At 35.5% G+C, this 18,278-nt stretch overlaps 1 protein-coding gene and 1 long non-coding RNA gene across 3 annotated transcripts; both read left to right on the plus strand.

Annotated features, from left to right (window-relative positions):
- Positions 1 to 690: 690 nt before the first annotated feature.
- LOC126698948 (benzyl alcohol O-benzoyltransferase-like) lies at positions 691 to 5,712 on the plus strand. Of its 2 annotated transcripts, none has more exons than XM_050396467.1 (3): positions 691 to 1,064; positions 1,410 to 1,912; positions 4,667 to 5,712. In XM_050396467.1, the coding sequence occupies exons 2-3, from the start codon at positions 1,457 to 1,459 to the stop codon at positions 5,594 to 5,596; spliced, it is 1,386 nt and encodes a 461-aa protein (XP_050252424.1). In that variant the 5' UTR covers positions 691 to 1,064; positions 1,410 to 1,456; the 3' UTR covers positions 5,597 to 5,712. The 2 variants fall into 2 exon arrangements, with proteins under 2 accessions (XP_050252424.1, XP_050252425.1); XM_050396468.1 differs by lacking the exon at positions 691 to 1,064 and adding an exon at positions 1,107 to 1,262.
- A 1,300-nt stretch (positions 5,713 to 7,012) lies between these two features.
- On the plus strand, positions 7,013 to 7,307 carry LOC126699716 (uncharacterized). Its single transcript, XR_007646870.1, has 2 exons — positions 7,013 to 7,115; positions 7,277 to 7,307. It is a non-coding gene; the product is annotated as an uncharacterized LOC126699716 (long non-coding RNA).
- The last annotated feature ends 10,971 nt before the right edge of the window (positions 7,308 to 18,278 follow it).

An 18,278-nucleotide genomic window follows, 5' to 3' on the forward strand; every position in this document is an offset into this window, starting at 1 on the left:
GGGAAATTATTTGTTTACATTGTAAGTACAATGTCTACCAATAAAAGTCCATAATAAAATTTATAGTACACATGTGCCACCTAAAGTTTTTATTTTTTATTGGTAGAAAGTTTTTAATTTTTCATTAATACAAGGGTCATGCTAACGAGTGCCTTTAGGACATTGATTAATAATTCATTTTAGAAAAATTTTAACACCACTTTTATGACAAATAAAAAAAATTGTCAAAATATTAATTATTTTTTTCTTATAAAATATTTTTTTAAATAAATTATTAATCAATACTCTAAAAATATTCCTTAACCTTTCTTATTCTTGTTGAAGGTTATTACATTATAAAATTGGACATTAGATCACGTCACCAAATAAATTTATTGGGTAACTTGGGAGCATTGTTCCCTCCTCCCACTTGTGGGGCCAACTTCTTGTGTAAGAGCAGGAAGCAATTCTACGGAACTACACGGTAATTACTCCATCGCTAGTAGACGAGGCCTAATAATATATAGTGAATGCTAACCTTACTGCTTCGAATGACGTGTCTTTTTGTCTTGAGGTTGATTATTAATGCTTGGCAACTTAATTGGTGGATGCTTTAAAAAATTTTATAAAAAAAAATTTAAAAAAAAATGAAAAGAAGATAAGACTATATTAGTACGACTGTTTCTCATCCATTCGCCAGGCGCATGAGAGGTGCCTCTTGCTGGTGGATCCCGCATGAGAGGCACCTCTCATGCGGCCTGGTGCATGAGAGATTTAATTCTCAATTGAAGTGTACCTACTGAGTGCGCGACTTAGCAAAATAATGGATGAGTGAGGGTGAGAACTGAGGAGAGAAGAAGAGATGAAAATTTCTAAAAGCAATCCCGTGGTATGTATTATTTCGACTCAGTCACCCTTTACCAAATACCACAGCAAGTACCCATTTACTGTAACTCAGAAAAACAAAAACAAAAAAAAAACAAAACACTTGCTCAGACTGCAGCTGGCAAGGGAGCAATTGCTCAGACAAGAGTGAGATGGTAGATCTGACAGTACTTTTGGATTATTGAGGGGGAATATTTCAGGTAATCATTTTTTTTTTTTTTTTTTGAGTTTTGGAGAGAGAGAGAGAAAGAGCATGATCTATGTTTTTAGAGTTTGTAGGAGCTAGTCCAAAATTGAAAATTCACGAGTATGCTCTTAAGTCTAAACATTTGAAAGAGAGTTAGACAGAGAACATGTGTACTAAGAGAAAGATTTTCATGCATTGGTGAAAATTTGAGGTTTAATTAATATTCTTACAAGATAATTTAATAGTCCAAATTTTTTTTCAAAATATTTTCTTGGTTAATACTTGATTTATTTTTTTCAAAGTTTTTATTGAACAACTGACTGAAACTTCACTGCCTTCATACACATTGCACTTGCAGTTTCACCTATCCCATTTGACCACACAATATTTTGTGGCAAACTGGTAATGTCAATTATTGCTCCTTCACCCACCTCTCTGGCCTTCACAGTGAGAAGGTGTGAACCAGAGCTGGTTGCTCCGACCAAGCCAACTCCCCATGAGTTTAAACAGCTCTCTGATTTGGATGACCAAGAATGTTTTCGGTTTCAAATTCAGTTGATACAATTCTATAGGTGTGATCCATCTATGCATGGGAAAGACCCTGTGAAAATCATCAGAGAGGCACTAGCACAAGCACTTGTGTTTTACTACCCATATGCAGGGAGGCTTAGGAAAGGACCTGGTCGAAAGCTTATCTTAGAATGTACTGGTGAGGGTGTTATCTTCATTGAGGCTGATGCTGATGTTACACTTGAACAGTTCGGTGACATAATTCATCCTCCAATCCCATGTATGGACCAACTCCTCTATGATGTTCCAGGCTCAGGAGAAATCCTTGACTGCCCATTATTGCTCATTCAGGTACTCATATCTCTCTCTCTGTCTCTCAAATTTTCATTTCACATCTTATTATCACTGGTTCACACAATTAATAAATAGAGTCACTTGTGCATTTTCAGTTTTTCACCAATGTGGGAATCTATAAATGATTAAAAATTAACCACAAACCCCAAGACTATAAGATGCTTTCGTTTCACAAGATTTCCCATATAGATTGGTGATGAAGACAGATGATGTCTCTGTTCTTTATACCCTGTATATACCTACAAATTACCATCAAGAAAATTATAGATCGTTAACTATATTTTTTATAAAAGCGTTAAAAATTAAAGTTTTGTGTATTTTAAAATTATATACAAAATATGAACTTTTAAATAGAAGAGTAAATCATATGCAATTGAGAATATTGAATAGAACAAAATTTTTAAAATTTTAATTGTGCAAAATTTATAACAAAGAGTTATATTAGGCAAAGTTATTAATTTCGTTACATTTTAGTAAACGGGTGGAATATTTTGTACCAATTATTGAATCAATACACTACATCTCCTTATTCAGCCTAAATTCCGATGTATTTCGTAGGTTCCAGTTATCCGACCAAAACAACAATCAATTTTTAGTTTAGGTGAAGATTGAACTTCAAATCTCTTATCAGGAGTGAACGCTATAAATTGAAACTCTCTTAAAAAAAAAAAAAAAAAATTCCAATGGATTTCAATGTTCTGGCCATTTCGACCAATATTTAAACTACGGGCAGAACACTTTACCCTTTGTTTTGTGTTTTTCTCTTCTCCCTCTCTTTCTCCGCTTGTCAGATTTCTTTTCTTAATTTTTTACTCTTCTCATTGTCTCCCCGCGTTTAAATTTAATCAATCATTTTAATTTCTTTTCTTTTTTCACTCTCTCAGTCACATCACTCTCATATGTGTGTACATTTCTCTCCTCTCTCCCGTAATCTTTTTTTATATGACTTATTTTGTTGAAATTGAAAATTGAAAACTGAAAACATTGTAGCAAATAAGTGAAAAAACGTGGATGATTATTTTGGTGATACAGGTACTGTAGCTTAGCTGAAAGTACTGTAGCAAATAAATTCCAAAGTTTTACTCTAAATTTTTTTTTTCTTTCCTTCTTCTATTCACCCCTCACCGTACCCTAGCTAACGCCTGTGCCTTCGGAGAGTTCCACGCCCACCAGAGAAATCCACAAGGAAGACCTACATCGGTCCGACACCGACGAAGAGCCGAGGAAGACAACCCAGCCTGACACCGGCGAAGATTGGGTTCCTTCGGTGGTGGTGGTGGTGGATGGGTTGATCGATTCTAGGTTGTTTTAATGGGTTTGATTTGCGTTTGCTTGGTGGATGGGTTGATTAGTTCCGTTTGCTGGGTTTGATCGTTTGATGGGTTTGATTTTTTTTCACATGGGTTTGATTCATACGGTTTTGGTTTCACCATTTTGATCTTCTCAGTTGATGGGTTTATTGGGTTTCAAGAAGATGAATCATGGGTTGATCGGCAGTGGGTAGATCCATTTGATCAGTTGCTCCGGTTGATGGCTTGATCCGTTTAATGGCTATTGATTTTTTTTTTCACATGGGTTTGATTCATATGGTTTTGGTTTCACTGTTTTGATCTTCTGTTTTGATGGGTTTGTTGTCCTTCATCATGTTCTGGGTTTGATTGGTGAAGAACATGAAGAATGGGTTTGCTAGGCTTGTGCAATTCATCATGTTCTAGGTTCATCATGTTCATCATGTTTTGTGCTTGGGCAATGAATCACCGTTTTAATCAGATCAGCTGTGCTTGTGCAATGAATTTTGCTGGCTTATGTTCATTGCGTTTGGGTTTTGATGAAACGGTGTGTCTTGTATTTTCATTCCTGTGTTTCAGCTCATTCCTACGTTTCTCATCTCAGCATTTATTTTGGCTACTATGTAGCGTGGGTCCCAACAAATATTAAACGCAAATGTGAAACGCAGAGAGAAACGTGGATCCAAACAAATACTTAATCTCCCCAGCACATTCTCATCTCTCTCTCTCTCTCTCTCTATCTCTCTCTCTCTCTCTCTCTCTCTCTCTCTCTCAACAAAAAGTCTACACTTAATTCATTTTTTGCCTCCCCTTTCTTTCACTTATTATGTGAATATTTATTTTATTTTTAAAAAATATTTTGAGCATGTAATATATAGAATATATTATTATTTGATTTTAAATTAATATGATATAATTGTTTTTATCTATAATGAAGGAAAAAAACTGATATCATTAAAAAAAAAAAAAAAAAAAAAAAAAAAAAAAAAAAAAAAGTAACCTAAAACACTATGCTTGAATACATAGTATTGAAATATTTCATTCCAAACCAAAATGGTCATCAAAACAGAATTGACAAATTGATAGCTTTGGTATATATCTAGCATAGCTTAAACATAGCTGAAGTAGAAAGAATGTCAATCCAGTGGGGTTGGCCAAGTGGTTGGGCACTTGGTCTCAAAGTGGCTGTCTTGGGTTTGACTAGGAGCTCCTTAATTCAAGTCCAAGCACCACTACTTTGAAAAAAACTACTTGGGCCAGCGATTTACCCCGCTATGAGCCCACTCGTCGTGAATAGTGATTAATCTCTGATTGAAAGATTTGAGGAAATACTGTGGAAAACCAAAAAAAAATAAAAAGTAGAAAGAATGTCAAATGATTGAAGTAAATAGCTACCCAACAAAAAAGACACAAAGGAATAACCAATATGCTTAAGTTAATGGTATTTTTTGCTAATTAACAGGTGACAAGATTGAGGTGTGGGGGTTTTATCTTTGCCTATCGCTTGAACCACATCATGAGTGATGCGATTGGCATAGCCCAATTCATAGGTGCCGTGGGTGAAATGGCTCGAGGTGAATGTGCCCCTTCCATTCCCCAAGTTTGGCAAAGAGATCTTCTCAATGCAAGGAATCCACCAAGGGTGACATGCACACATCACCAATTCGATGAACTTCCAGATACAAAAGACTATCCTCTCGAAGACATGGTCCCTTGTTCTCTCTTCTTCGGCTTGATCGAAGTAAATGCAATTCGTAAACATCTCCCTAGTCACTTGAAAAAATGCTCCACATTCGATATAATAACTGCGTGCATTTGGCGATGCAGTACAAGAGCACTTAGACCAGACCTAGAGACCCAAGTGCGTGTAATGTTTGCAGTCAATGTGCGTGGCAAACTTAGCCCCCCATTACCAACTGGGTATTATGGCAATGCCATTTTAGCAGCAGTAGCTACAACAACAGCAAGGAAGCTTTGTGAGAACCCTTTGGGATATGCATTAGAATTGGTGAAAATGGCAAAAGCTAATGTGACTATGGAGTATGTGCATTCTTATACAGATTTGGTGGTGATTAAAGACAAACTTGATCTCAATAGAGTTCAATGCTACTTACCAACAAATTCGACACGTGTGGGATTTGAAGAGGTGGACTTTGGGTGGGGTAAGCCTGCCTATGGTGGGCCAGCCAATCTCTGGACTGGACCCAATCCTAAGTTAGCAAGCTCTTACACATCTTTTAGCAATGGTAAAGGGAAGAAAGGAATTGTGGTGTCAATCCTACTGCCAAATGTGGCTCACGAAATATTCAAGAAGGAGCTTGAAGAGTACACGTTGAAGGGCCATGCAATTGATGGTCAATATCTATCAACTCCTATTAAATCTTCCATGTAGTGCAATTATAAAACAAATTATCAATGTAAGATTAATTAAAAAATTAACTTTCAACGAATCAGGAAAAAAAAAAAAAAGATTCTGATTCAAAATTTGAGAGACAGTTGGTTTGTTAACTTTTAAGGAAGTGTCGTAGAACAACAAAGAGGTAAAAATTTGTGACTCCAAAATTTTTTTGATTCTCAAAAAAAAAAAACAAAAAAAAAGGGTAATATCTCTATAACAAAGTTTCTTTTCAAACTAGTTTGGAAAGAAACTTACAAACTCATCATATATCTTTATATTGAGTGTGAATTTTGAAAATCTAACAGTTAGATTGCATATCTTTATTACATTCTTAATGCTTACAAAATTTCTAAAAGATTAAAGATCAATTGCTATGTTATCAAATAAATGTTATAATTTCAAGTTTTTGTGATCTAAAATTATATATAAAAAACAAGTTAATTGATTAAAGAGTAAATAACATCCAATTTGAATGAAATTTGATCTGTATGTTAAGAATATAAGAAACATGAAATACAACGGTTAGATTTTCAAAATTCACAACAATATATATATATATATATATATATATATGAAAAGTTTAAAGAGTTTGAAGAGAAACTTTGTTCACATCTCTATCCCCTGTTGCTATGACTAAAGCTTTTGTTAATAGGATTTTATTAATATGTGCTCTAAAGGCACACATTAATTTCCATTTTTGAAAAAAAATTTCTCAAGAATTGAAAAAGTAATGACAACTTTTTCAATTCCCGAAAAAATATTTCCAAAAATATAAAACTTAATGTGTACCCTAAGGGCACACATTAACCAGACCCTTATTAATATATCTATGTGTTGGACAAAGCAATGAACTGACACACATTACTACTTTAAGACCAGTGTCACCAATGCATGAGAGTACCACCGAGATGAACCAAAAAACCCCAAAACTACTATATTAAATTATGGACTTGTTTGGTACGTATGTTTAAATAATAGTTTTTAGTTTTTTTTGAATTATGTGTGAGTGAAAATATATATAAAAATATGTGTAATCTATATATATATATAAAACCGAAGTTTTTGCTGGCACCACAATTTTCCACGTCAGCACAATATTTACACAATATTTAAAAAATAAAAAATAAATAAAAATTATAACTCCTCAAAACCCTAGCAACCTTACCCCTCTCTCAAGTTAAGAAATATAAAGCCACAATTTTCCACGTCAGCATAATATTTAAAAAATAATAAATAAATAAAAATTATAACTCCTCAAAACCCTAGCAACCTTATCCCTCTCTCAAGTTAAGAAATATAAAACCACGGTTTCTACAAACTCTCTCTCTCCAGACGTAGAAAGCCTTAAAACATTCAAGATCTACAAAGTTCAGTTTTGTTTATATATTAATTAATACATAAACAGAACAATCAGTTTGCAAGCTCTTTATGCAAGGCCTGGATAAGAAGGGACGCCCCATCGTGGTTTGCTTTGGTGGCAGGCATAAGCAGAACAATCTAGAGGAGTTCAAGCGTATGTTATTTTGACTTCAATAACTATTATTATATATTTCTTGAGTTTTCTATTCTCTAGCAAATTGAATTTGTGCAATCTCCCTGCTGCAAATTGAGTTTTCTATTATTATATAACTATTATTATATATTATTAAATGGAGATGTCTTTACTTTTTGCAGGTTTTGTGGTCTACAGCTTAGACAAAATATGTTCTAGGTACCTTCCTCTCCCCGTCTCTATTATTTTATCATTGGAGAGGGAATACCATTGTCTTTGAAGAATCATTATATTTTTTATGTTTTTTTTTTTTTTTTTTTTTAAATTTGTTTTATGTAAGGTTAGTTTGTTTACATCAGTTCTTTATCTCAAAGATAAGAGTTTTATTTCTACCGCAAGAACTATTTAGGTATGTATTCCTTGCAAGCACACATGAACTTAAATTGTCTTTTAATATATGCATGCTTTATTATTTTCTAATAGTTTTCCCGTGCATCGCACGGGTTAGCGACTAGTGTTATTTAAAAACTGAAAACATATGTTTAAATATATGTACCAAACATGCCATATAGCTTCATAAATTATTGTTCGTCTATACGAAAAATAGAAAATAATATATAAAATTGATACGGTTGATAAAATGGCCTACACATGTTATTTATTGTCTCCCCCTCAATTATTAATGACATTATCTACTCATCTCCTTGGATTACTTAATAAAAGAAAAAAGAAAAAAAGAAAAATCACCCATATTCTACCATTTATAAATTATTTATGTTTAGGCTGGTGAGAACATTTAATTAAAAATAAAAACTCTGATATGACTTATCCACGTCTGTGTAGAAAATCTTTTAGAAGATAAGAAGATATCCGAACAGAGCAAAACAATACAGGAAACGATGAACTCAGGAGAAAAAATTAATAAACAAATGGTCTACATTCTCTTCCACTAATTCATAAAGTAGATATAAGATTCCCCCAATGAAATTATAGGCTTAAAAGTTTCTCAAAAAAAAAAAAAAAAAATTATAGGCTTAAAACTTTAAATAAATATGCCTCTTTTTTTTTTTTTTTGTGGATTGAAAAAAATACACAATGAAATATCAATTATGCACGTGATAATCGAAAAATGCCTATTTGTTAATGTCGATGTCAAGAACTTTATAACTCAATTAACTAGCAATTTTTTATGTTCGGTTTCTAACAAAGACATTTAAAGTTCAAATCCTATCTTTTTAATTTAACTATTGATTTATAAAAAATAAAAAAAAAAATAAAAAAAAATAAAAAAAAAAATTTAAAATATATCCACTTATCTTCACTAATTATAGTAAAGGAAAGGTAACCCACCACTTTGGCGCTTTGTTAGACCCTAGTGCACGCTCGCTAGTAACGCAACAAAACATAAAGATTCGATTGGACCTCGCAATCTATTGATAAACGAAAAAAAAAAAAACAGTAATATCGTATAATCTTGAATACACATACAAGTTATTTGATGGTATCTAACTAATAAATTATAAGCACCAAATTTGAGTTTCTTTTTCTGTTTGAAATTGAGCATAATGTTTTCCTTTTTGACAACGATTTTTTTTTTTTTTTAGTTAAAAACAATATTTTTTTACAGCAAATATAAGAATGATTTCACGTTGTGAAAAAAAGAAATTATGCTAGATAATTTGTTCTATTAGTGATAACTGAAATTTCAAATAACTAATTGTCAAATCTTGATCTTGATTGGTAGGTGGAGAGACTAGAATCGAGACCAATAACCAAGGACCGAGCTCAAATAGGGACTGGTCCAAAGTCATGAGGTCAGATATTAAGACATTTACTAAGATAGTCAAATTGGCTAACAAAAAGTGATTCATGCATTACCATAAAAAAAAAACCCTAAAGTGTTGGATACGCTAGAAACTATTTTGCAATAATGACATATTCACTCACTTAGGCCTAACGATTGATGGGCTTGGGGGAATTTGATTTGATAGGGGTGAAATCAATAGAGAAAACAGGGGACATTCATGAACGCTAGTTCAGTAAAAATAAAGGCTTAACCTCAAAAAGTATGGTATATGCAATTTCTGATTGAACTATCTCATAGTTTTCAGGTCATAAGTCTATTTGGTTAGGCGTTTTGAGACTTTAATTAAAGAGTATATTTAAATTCCAAAATTATGATTTGTAATTACAAATCTTCATGACTTTTTTTTTACAAACACTTATTTTAAACTCAAAACATAATTTTCTAATTTATCTATACAATGAACTTAGCATTTATGCTTTCTTGACGGTCCTGCGAAGAAAGAACCTCATGGGACCACGAAGTGGAACATGATGTTCCTCGTATGCTCATGGGACCACTAATGCATCACATTTAAGATAAAATTCAAATCAACAGCCACATTAGCTAAAAATTCACTTAAATATAATATAATAAAATATTCTAAATAAAATTACTCAATCTTTCTTTTCATTAATTTCCCTCCACTTTCTTAGCAACCAAATAGTGAGAAAGAAGTTCAAGATCAAATCATTACACATTCTCACAATAACTATAGCATAGAGTCAAAAATCAGATGCCACTACTCAAAGTTGTCCCACACTCAGAAAACAATGGAAATATAATAGATTTTCCTATTTTTTACACAATTTCCCTGCACTTTCCTCGCAACCAAATTAACAATGAGAAATCAATTCAATATCACATCATTTTACACAATCTCATTTTACCTTGGGGGCAAAAATAGCCAAATACCGCGTTTTGGCAAAATTTGCAGCAAACTAGCATTGTTTTGGAAATATTTAACAATCTACTACTTTTTTAATACTTGAGTTCCACAAAATCAATTTCTAAATAATACTCGAGTCTAATGAACTCGAGTTCCTTGTGAATTGCCAGCGTGGTACTACTGACCTGAAATTTGTGTAATTAAAAAAAATAATGCGATACTCGATATTACTGAAATCAAGTACTTCTTTATAGTACTCGAGCTTCATACAGTCGAGTTCTTTTCTATCTCTCTGTCTCACGTAGAGGCACTCTTTCTTCTTCTTCTTCTTCTTTTATTTTTTATTTTTTATTTTTATTTTTATTTTTATCTCCCATAGGAACTCACTCTTGCAAGTCGAAGAAACTTGTCAAGTCAAAGAAAATGACAAGCATTTATGGCCAAAGAAAAGAAGCATGAATTTGGTTTGCACGTCAGGTGTTGTTCCTAACTATCTTCTTTGACAATTCATGAAGAACATTTAATGCAAGCTCTTGCATTTCTTCACGCATGAAACTTCTTGAATATCATGCATCTTCCCGACATGGGCGTGCAAGTCATTTAATAGTTTGTTGGCTAATGTCAAAGCCACTAAGTTTGACTATTCAATCCATTCCCCCCCCCCCTCCCACCCCCCCAAAAAAAAAAAAAAAAAAAGAAAAAGATACTTGACTGAACTAAGCTCTAGTACGATAAAAAGATACTCGATTTCAGTAATATCGAGTACCACATTTTTTTTTAATTACACAAATTCCACGTCAGCAGTGTCACGTCAATAGTGTCACGCTAGTGACTCACTAGGAACTTGAGTATTATTTAGAACTTGATTTTGTGGAACTTGAGTACTAAAAAAGTGATAGATTGCTAAATATTTCCAAAACAGTGCTAGTTTGCTACAAATTTTGCCAAAACATGGTATTTGGCTATTTTCACCTACCTTAAGTCTATTTGGAATTCACTTGTTTTGCTGAAACTATAAACTTTTTCCTAAAAGTACTGTAAATAAAGGTAAAAGTTAACTAAAATAGTACAATAAAAACCATGAATAATGCCAAAAATGCAGTGGGCCCATAAATAGTAGCAAAAATAAGTTAAATAGTAAAATAAATTAGTGCTAAAGCCAAAAGCACACTAAGAAAACATGGTCTTCAACTCAAATTTTGTACACACTCAATTGACAAAATCACAAAACAATGGAAACATGGATTCCAGATATTTATTTGCTCCTATCTTTTTATCCTCTTTGTTGACAGCCAATCAATAGAAAGTAATTCACGATTAGACCAAAATAAATAAAATAAAAAAAGCTCAAAATTTTCGCAAACATAATAACCAAAATTGACTTCTTTTTTAATATAAAAATTTCCAATCCAAAGAAACAGGAGTTAAAGAAAAAAAAAATCAAAAGATCACTTGACTAGTAGTTGATTAGTTGCTTTCTTGGTTGCAGATAGGGACAAATTATAACCTGAACACAAGTTGGATTAAAGTTACATAAAGAACAACTTGAACCAAATGTTGGGTAAATCACATTTAATGTAACTTTAAAATTGTTACACCATTTAACAGGTTTTTTTTTTATTAGTTGTGAATTTTGACAAACTCGGAGTTGAATTAAATTTTCTTCTTAATTGCTCTATACTTACAAAATTTTAATATGATCAAATATCAATAACTATTTTATCTATAAAATGCTTTTTTTTTAATGTTTTTATATTTCAAAATTTTGTATAAAAGATGATTATGAATTGATAGTTGTGGGCCAGAAAATTCATGGCCCAGACCCGCTCTACATCAAGGCCCAGGGCCTGATCTGAGGAGACCTATTGTCAAGGATGAGTTTAATGCACGGATAGGATAAGTGAAAAGGCTGTCAATACTGTAGTAGAGAACTCTGTGCCTGACAAGCCCCTATTCTTGACCTTGCTATTTAAACCTTTACGTCTACTCCCAACCACTGGAGGTATGGGCTGATAGGACAAGTCCTCTGCCCCGAAGGTAAAGCTTACACGTGGACCCTAAAGAGAGGAAGGAATACGAGTATAAAAGGAAATGAAAGAGAAGAGGAAAAGAGGGAAGAAGGGGAAGAACCTGATGCTCCTCGGACTAAGTCCGAGGAGTCCAACCCCTCAGGCAACGACGCTGTAGGGCTTGGATGTTCAGGCCGAACCCTTTTCTACATGAGCCCCCTTAAAATCAGGACCGGACCATCGCCCCGTGATCAAAGGCAAGCCTTTTAAGCCCATTCTCTACAAATCGTATTGTGAGGGATCTTTTGTGTACGAGCCCAACGTTATTCCAGGGCCGTTAAATAATCGTGTCCCTACAACTGGCGCCGTCTGTGGGAAGGCTTGCGCGTTGGCGCAGGTTGCGTTTGAGTCAACTCTCTAGCAAGCAGAGATTCGCGGGTTTTCCCTCATCTCCGGCGACATGCAGTTGTTGTTCCGACATAAACTGCTGCCAGGGGCTACGCCCTGCAGCACCAACGGCGCGGGCAGCTCTAGGAGCTTCCGGCCTCAAGCCAACTCTCCCCGCCATGGTTAAGGGGTTGACCTTCGAAAAAGCAACTATAAGTTTTGGACAGAACCAAGGCCTTGCATGGTCCTCGGACTCAAGCCTATGGGGAAACCAAGTACACAAAGAAAAAACTATAAGTTTTGGACAGAACCAAGGCCTTGCATGGTCATCGGACTCAAGCCTATGGGGAAACCAAGTACACAAAGAAAAAACTATAAGTTTTGGACAGAACCAAGGCCTTGCATGGTCCTCGGACTCAAGCCTATGGGGAAACCAAGTACACAAAGAAAAAACTATAAGTTTTGGACAGAACCAAGGCCTTGCATGGTCCTCGGACTCAAGCCTATGGGGAAACCAAGTACACAAAGAAAAACTATAAGTTTTGGACAGAACCAAGGCCTTGCATGGTCCTCGGACTCAAGCCTATGGGGAAACCAAGTACACAAAGAAAAAACTATAAGTTTTGGACAGAACCAAGGCCTTGCATGGTCCTCGGACTCAAGCCTATGGGGAAACCAAGTACACAAAGAAAAAACTATAAGTTTTGGACAGAACCAAGGCCTTGCATGGTCCTCGGACTCAAGCCTATGGGGAAACCAACGACTTAAAAGAAAAACTACATGGACCTTAGAATCTATCTGAGGAGAACTCTCCATTAACAATTGGGTTAATTCCTAAACTGCCTGGACTCTCAAGTCTGCTCTCGGATCCTCAGTACCAAAGGGATTGGTGTAATATAGAGCAATATGTTACCAAAAACACAATCGGAGTCCCTTACTGCTCGGTCACCCCCTCGGACGAATTATTTAGAGTTTATCGTTCTCGGATGGTCTCCTCGCGCTTATTACAGAATATGTGGCCGTTATCTCGGTTAGTTTCCTAAGTTTAATTTACTGTGAATTATCGTTATTATGCCTGGTAATGTTGGTAAATTCAAATTAGTTGGATTATGTTTCAAGGTCTCCTGCTCTAAGTATCTTTGAAGAAAAACACACATGGAGCACACCCATTCACAAAGTATTGTTGCAAAAAAGAAAAATATTCAAAACAAATAAATAAATTTCCCTTTTATTAAAACAAAGAAATAGTACAGTGTACAATGAGAAGCTAGAATCAGCTGATACTGAAGCTAACTACATAATTGAAAAGAAAGATACAAGAGAGGAAGATAAAGCCGAGGAGGTAGTACAGAGGAGAGGTTGGCTACTGCTTCAAGACTCTGTTCTTCCTCAACACTTTTACATGCCCATAACTCAGGCAGTAAAAGAACCCAACGTGGGGCCTGCACCGTTGAAGAAAAGGTGCAGAGAGCGCCCAGCTTCAGGCTAGCGCAGCTGAAGAAAAGGTGCAGGGAACCCAACTTGAGGCCCACACCGTTGAAGAGAAGGTGCCGGGAACCGGAAGTTGAGGAGCCTACACCAAAATTTGCCTGCTACAAGGCAGACGGCGCTGATGGCGGAAAATCTTCCTTCTGACACACCAAAAATCTGGCGTGGCCAGAACTTACTTCGGATTTTGACTAAAAGAGGGGAGGGTACTGTCCCTCCCATGTCTAAGCGGGAAGACACCTTAAATCTGTGCCTCCCCTACCCAGGCCACATCACTTTACGTCTTGGAAGGGTCCGGTGCCTCTGTGGCAGGTGAAGTTCCTCCACCTCCACCCAAGCTTCAGGCATATGGCGCAAAGGGAAGATGACACCGGAGGAGGGAACTGAGAATGGACAAAGGGTTATGATTCTGAAGAGAGCAGAAGGGTTTATATGCCAGGAGAGCAACCACCTGTCCTACTTATATAGAGGGTAAGGAGGTGTCGAGTAATTTGATTTGAGCAAATTCCCAAGACGCGTTGCAGACAAGGCAGCTCTGGCTCAATTTCCCACGCCATCCACAACCGTAGGATCTCAAGATCCTCGGGAAGGCGCGCTTCGATTGTTGAAACTTCAGAGTACTCGTGAACGAAGGGATAACTCTTGACTTGGCACGCCTCCCATGTGAATGTAAAAATAAAAGCATGAGTGGAGTGCAGAACTTGAACGAGCCGTGATGTGGGCCCAAAGTCACCAAAACCCTCCTCCCCAACTAAAAGTCGGGCAGCAGGATTTTGAGGGGCTATTGTGGGCCAGAAAATTCATGGCCCAGGCCCGCTCTACATCAAGGCCCAGGGCCTGATCTGAGGAGACCTATTGTCAAGGATGAGTTTAATGCACGGATAGGATAAGTGAAAAGGCTGCCAATACTGTAGTAGAGAACTCTGTGCCTGACAAGCCCCTATTCTTGACCATGCTATTTAAACCTTTACATTTACTCCCAACCACTGGAGGTATGGGCTGATAGGACAAGTCCTCTGCCCCGAAGGTAAAGCTTACACGTGGACCCTAAAGAGAGGAAGGAATACGAGTATAAAAGGAAACGAAAGCCAAGAGGAAAAGAGGGAAGAAGGGGAAGAACCTAATGCTCCTCGGACTAAGTCCGAGGAGTCCAACCCCTCAGGCAACGACGCTGTAGGACTTGGATGTTCAGGCCGAACCCTTTTCTACATGAGCCCCCCTAAAATCAGGACCGGACCATCGCCCCGTGATCAAAGGCAAGCCTTTTAAACCCATTCTCTACAAATCGTATTGTGAGGGATCTTTTGTGTACGAGCCCAACGTTATTCCAGGGCCGTTAAATAATCGTGTCCCTACAATAGTATATAACGGGAGGTGTAACATTATTATTCATGATCTAATCCATACATACATACATATATATATATATATATATATAGGCAAAACTTCAATTAGAATTTAAAATTAGTATTTAATTTTACATCATATCTATAAATTTATATGGGAACCACACTATAATTATCCACTTAAGTTTGTGTCGTGTGCTTGAAGTCAATTTCGTACTGTACCGACAGGTACGGCTAGTATTTACAGTGCCGACACTTTGGCCAGTACAAAAACTCTACTATTTCGTTCCAACTAAAATACCGGTTGTATCGGCCATACCAGAGTAAATACCGGATTTTGGCCAGTAATTTGATACCGGGCCGAAACCCAAGCCTCTAAGAGCATTCCTGTTAAAGATGCTAAAAGGGGTATATGCTAAATTTTAGCATCAAAACACCAAAAAGCAACTCCATCAAAGCTTTCAAATGGTAAAATTTTGGCATACTGCTACAATGAGCTTGTATTAATACAAGCTCACTGTAGCCTAAATTGTTAAAAAAAAAAAGTTTTTTATTCTCATGTTGGTTGAGGGGCTTGGCTGGTGGTTTGTGTGTAGTTGTTTTATTATTATTTTAATGAGTAGTTTATATTATTTAAATGAAATTGTAAAAAATATAGAAATTTTGATATTTAATTTATTTTAAAGTGGGATGGTATAATAATAATAATAATAATAATAATAATAATAATAATAAATAAAAAGATTTTACTAATGTGTGCTCTAAGAGCACATAATAGTAAACCAATTTTAGAAAAAATTTATCGGAAATTGAAAAAGTTTTGACAATTTTTTCAATTCCTTATAAAATTTTTCTAAAAATAAATTTGTTAATATATGAGCTTAGAGTACACATTAATCAGACCCTAACAATGTAAGAAGTGGTTGAGGCTTATTGAAATCTTTGAAAAATTTGCTCACTAGTCATTGCGCAGATCGACCAAATTTGCTCGGTTCTCAGTTTCATTTCTGTCGCATCCTCATCTGCTCCTCCTTTTACTTCTTTCTTCTTTTGTTTTTCTATTTCACTTTTTGCTCTTGCCCCCACTTTTCCTTGTTTTTGCCGCCGTGAATATCTATGCACATTTTGGAACTTGTGGTCTGATGTGGCTTGTGGAGTTTGCTCTACGTACAATATTAGTACAATTCTAATCTTTAACTCAAAAAAAAGTAGTTTACATGACTGTGTATATATATATATATATATATATATATATATATATATATATATATACACACTAATTGTATACTTATTATTGATATTATAAGAGCATTTGCAGCAGTGGAGCTAAAAAGTTATAATGCTATTTTAGCTCCACTGATATAGCAAAAGAGGCTTCCAGCAGTGGAGCCAAACCCAAAAAATTTGGCTGATTTGCTACAGTGCACATCTATAAATAGATGTGTACTGTAGCACTCATCTATAAAAAAAAAAAAAAAATTTAATTCAACACCGGATTAAAATAATAAAAACACACTTTACTTTTTTCATTCTCTCATCCTCTCTCCGTGCACTCTGTTTTTCATTCTCTCTCCGTGCACTCTGTTCTCTCAAGCTCTCATCTCCCAGCCAACTCCACACCATCGTCGTCGCCGTCTCAGCCGAGCCTACGCCGTCGCCGTCTCAGCCCACGCCGTCGCCATCTCAGCCCACGCCGTCGCCGTCGCTCCTTACCGCCATTCTTCCTTTGTTCAACCTCACGAAATACCTGTCCTCCTTCACCAGCCTCTCGTTCACGTCCTCGCCTCCGGCGAACGACACCAAAGGGCACCGCAGGAACACAAACTGGCTAAACGGCGTCGGACTGGTGAAGAAAATCCACTCCCCGACATCGGAATCGCCTCGATGTCTCAGCCAATCCTTGGAGTGGCGGTGGAGAGCGAAACCGCTGGCGAAACCGAGCGCCGGAGCGATGAATCCAAGGAATTGATGGAAGGGAACCGAGAAACTAAGGATTGGAAGAGGTCTTCGAACTCGAACTGGGAACAACAGAGGAGCGAACTACCGTCGTTTGCTTGAGCCTTGATTTGGGTTTTTTTTTTTTTTTTTTTTTTTTTTTTTTTTATCTGCTGTGGACTGCTGCTGGTGGTGGTGGTGATGATGATGGTACCACGGTTGAGGATGTTTGTGCTAAGTGGTGGTGGTGGAGGAGAATGTTTGTGCTGTGTGGTGGTGGTGATATATTATTTTATTATTGTAAAAATATTATTATTTTATTGGAGTAGAAATATTATTTTATTGTGATGAATATATTATTTTATTGTGTTGAAAGCTAAAATAGATCCACTGCTGTAGCATGTGTGCAGGTAAAATAGATAAAGTAACTTTTGGTGGAGCTAAATTACTAAAAATTTAGCTCCACTGCTGTGGATGCTCTAATTATTATATAATTAGCTATAATTTCAAAATGATATATCGATACTGACGATTTTGAAATATATCACTCTTTTGGCTAAATCGGTACAGTCTCTAGTACAAAATTGACTCTCTTGGTCATGTGTCTATTGAAGTTTTTTTTATTTTTATGTCAAGTGAATTAATGAATACAAATTACTAAGAATCTAATATTAATGAATTATAATTTTTTTTAAACTAATCACATATTCTCAATAAAAATTATCACACAACAAAGATCACTACATATTTTATTTTATTAAAAATTATAAAAAAAATTAATCATAAGTAGTATTAAATTTGGGTAAGAATTTTAATATGTAACTAATTGCGTTTACTTTTTAAAAAAAATCATTTGACTAATTATTTATATTTTTATGATAAAAATTGTGTTTAATTTTACATGTATCCACATGTATGCATGTGTTACATGCTTTTTTTTTTAATAATTTGAGTCATTTGACTAATCATTTATATTTTTATAGTAAAAAATGTATTTAATTTTAAATACATCTATGAATTTGTAGGAATTACATATTAGTATTGTAAGAACCAAGTATGAGACTTCTGGGCCTTAAATTACTTGGGCTCACAATTTATTTGTAGTGGCTTTGAGGATTTCCTACTTTGGGTCGTTCTCGGCAGAGAGACTCAAAGCAACACTCAGTTTATTCTTTCTCACTTGACTGTTTTCTCTCAGTTTTTTCTGAACCCCTTCTTCTCCCAAATTTCTTCTATTTATAACCAAGGTTAGTGGAGAGATTATGATTACAGCCATCGTTAGTGCTA

The sequence above is a fragment of the Quercus robur genome, chromosome 9 (genome assembly GCF_932294415.1).
Source record: "Quercus robur chromosome 9, dhQueRobu3.1, whole genome shotgun sequence".
NCBI classification, from domain to species: Eukaryota; Viridiplantae; Streptophyta; class Magnoliopsida; order Fagales; family Fagaceae; genus Quercus; species Quercus robur.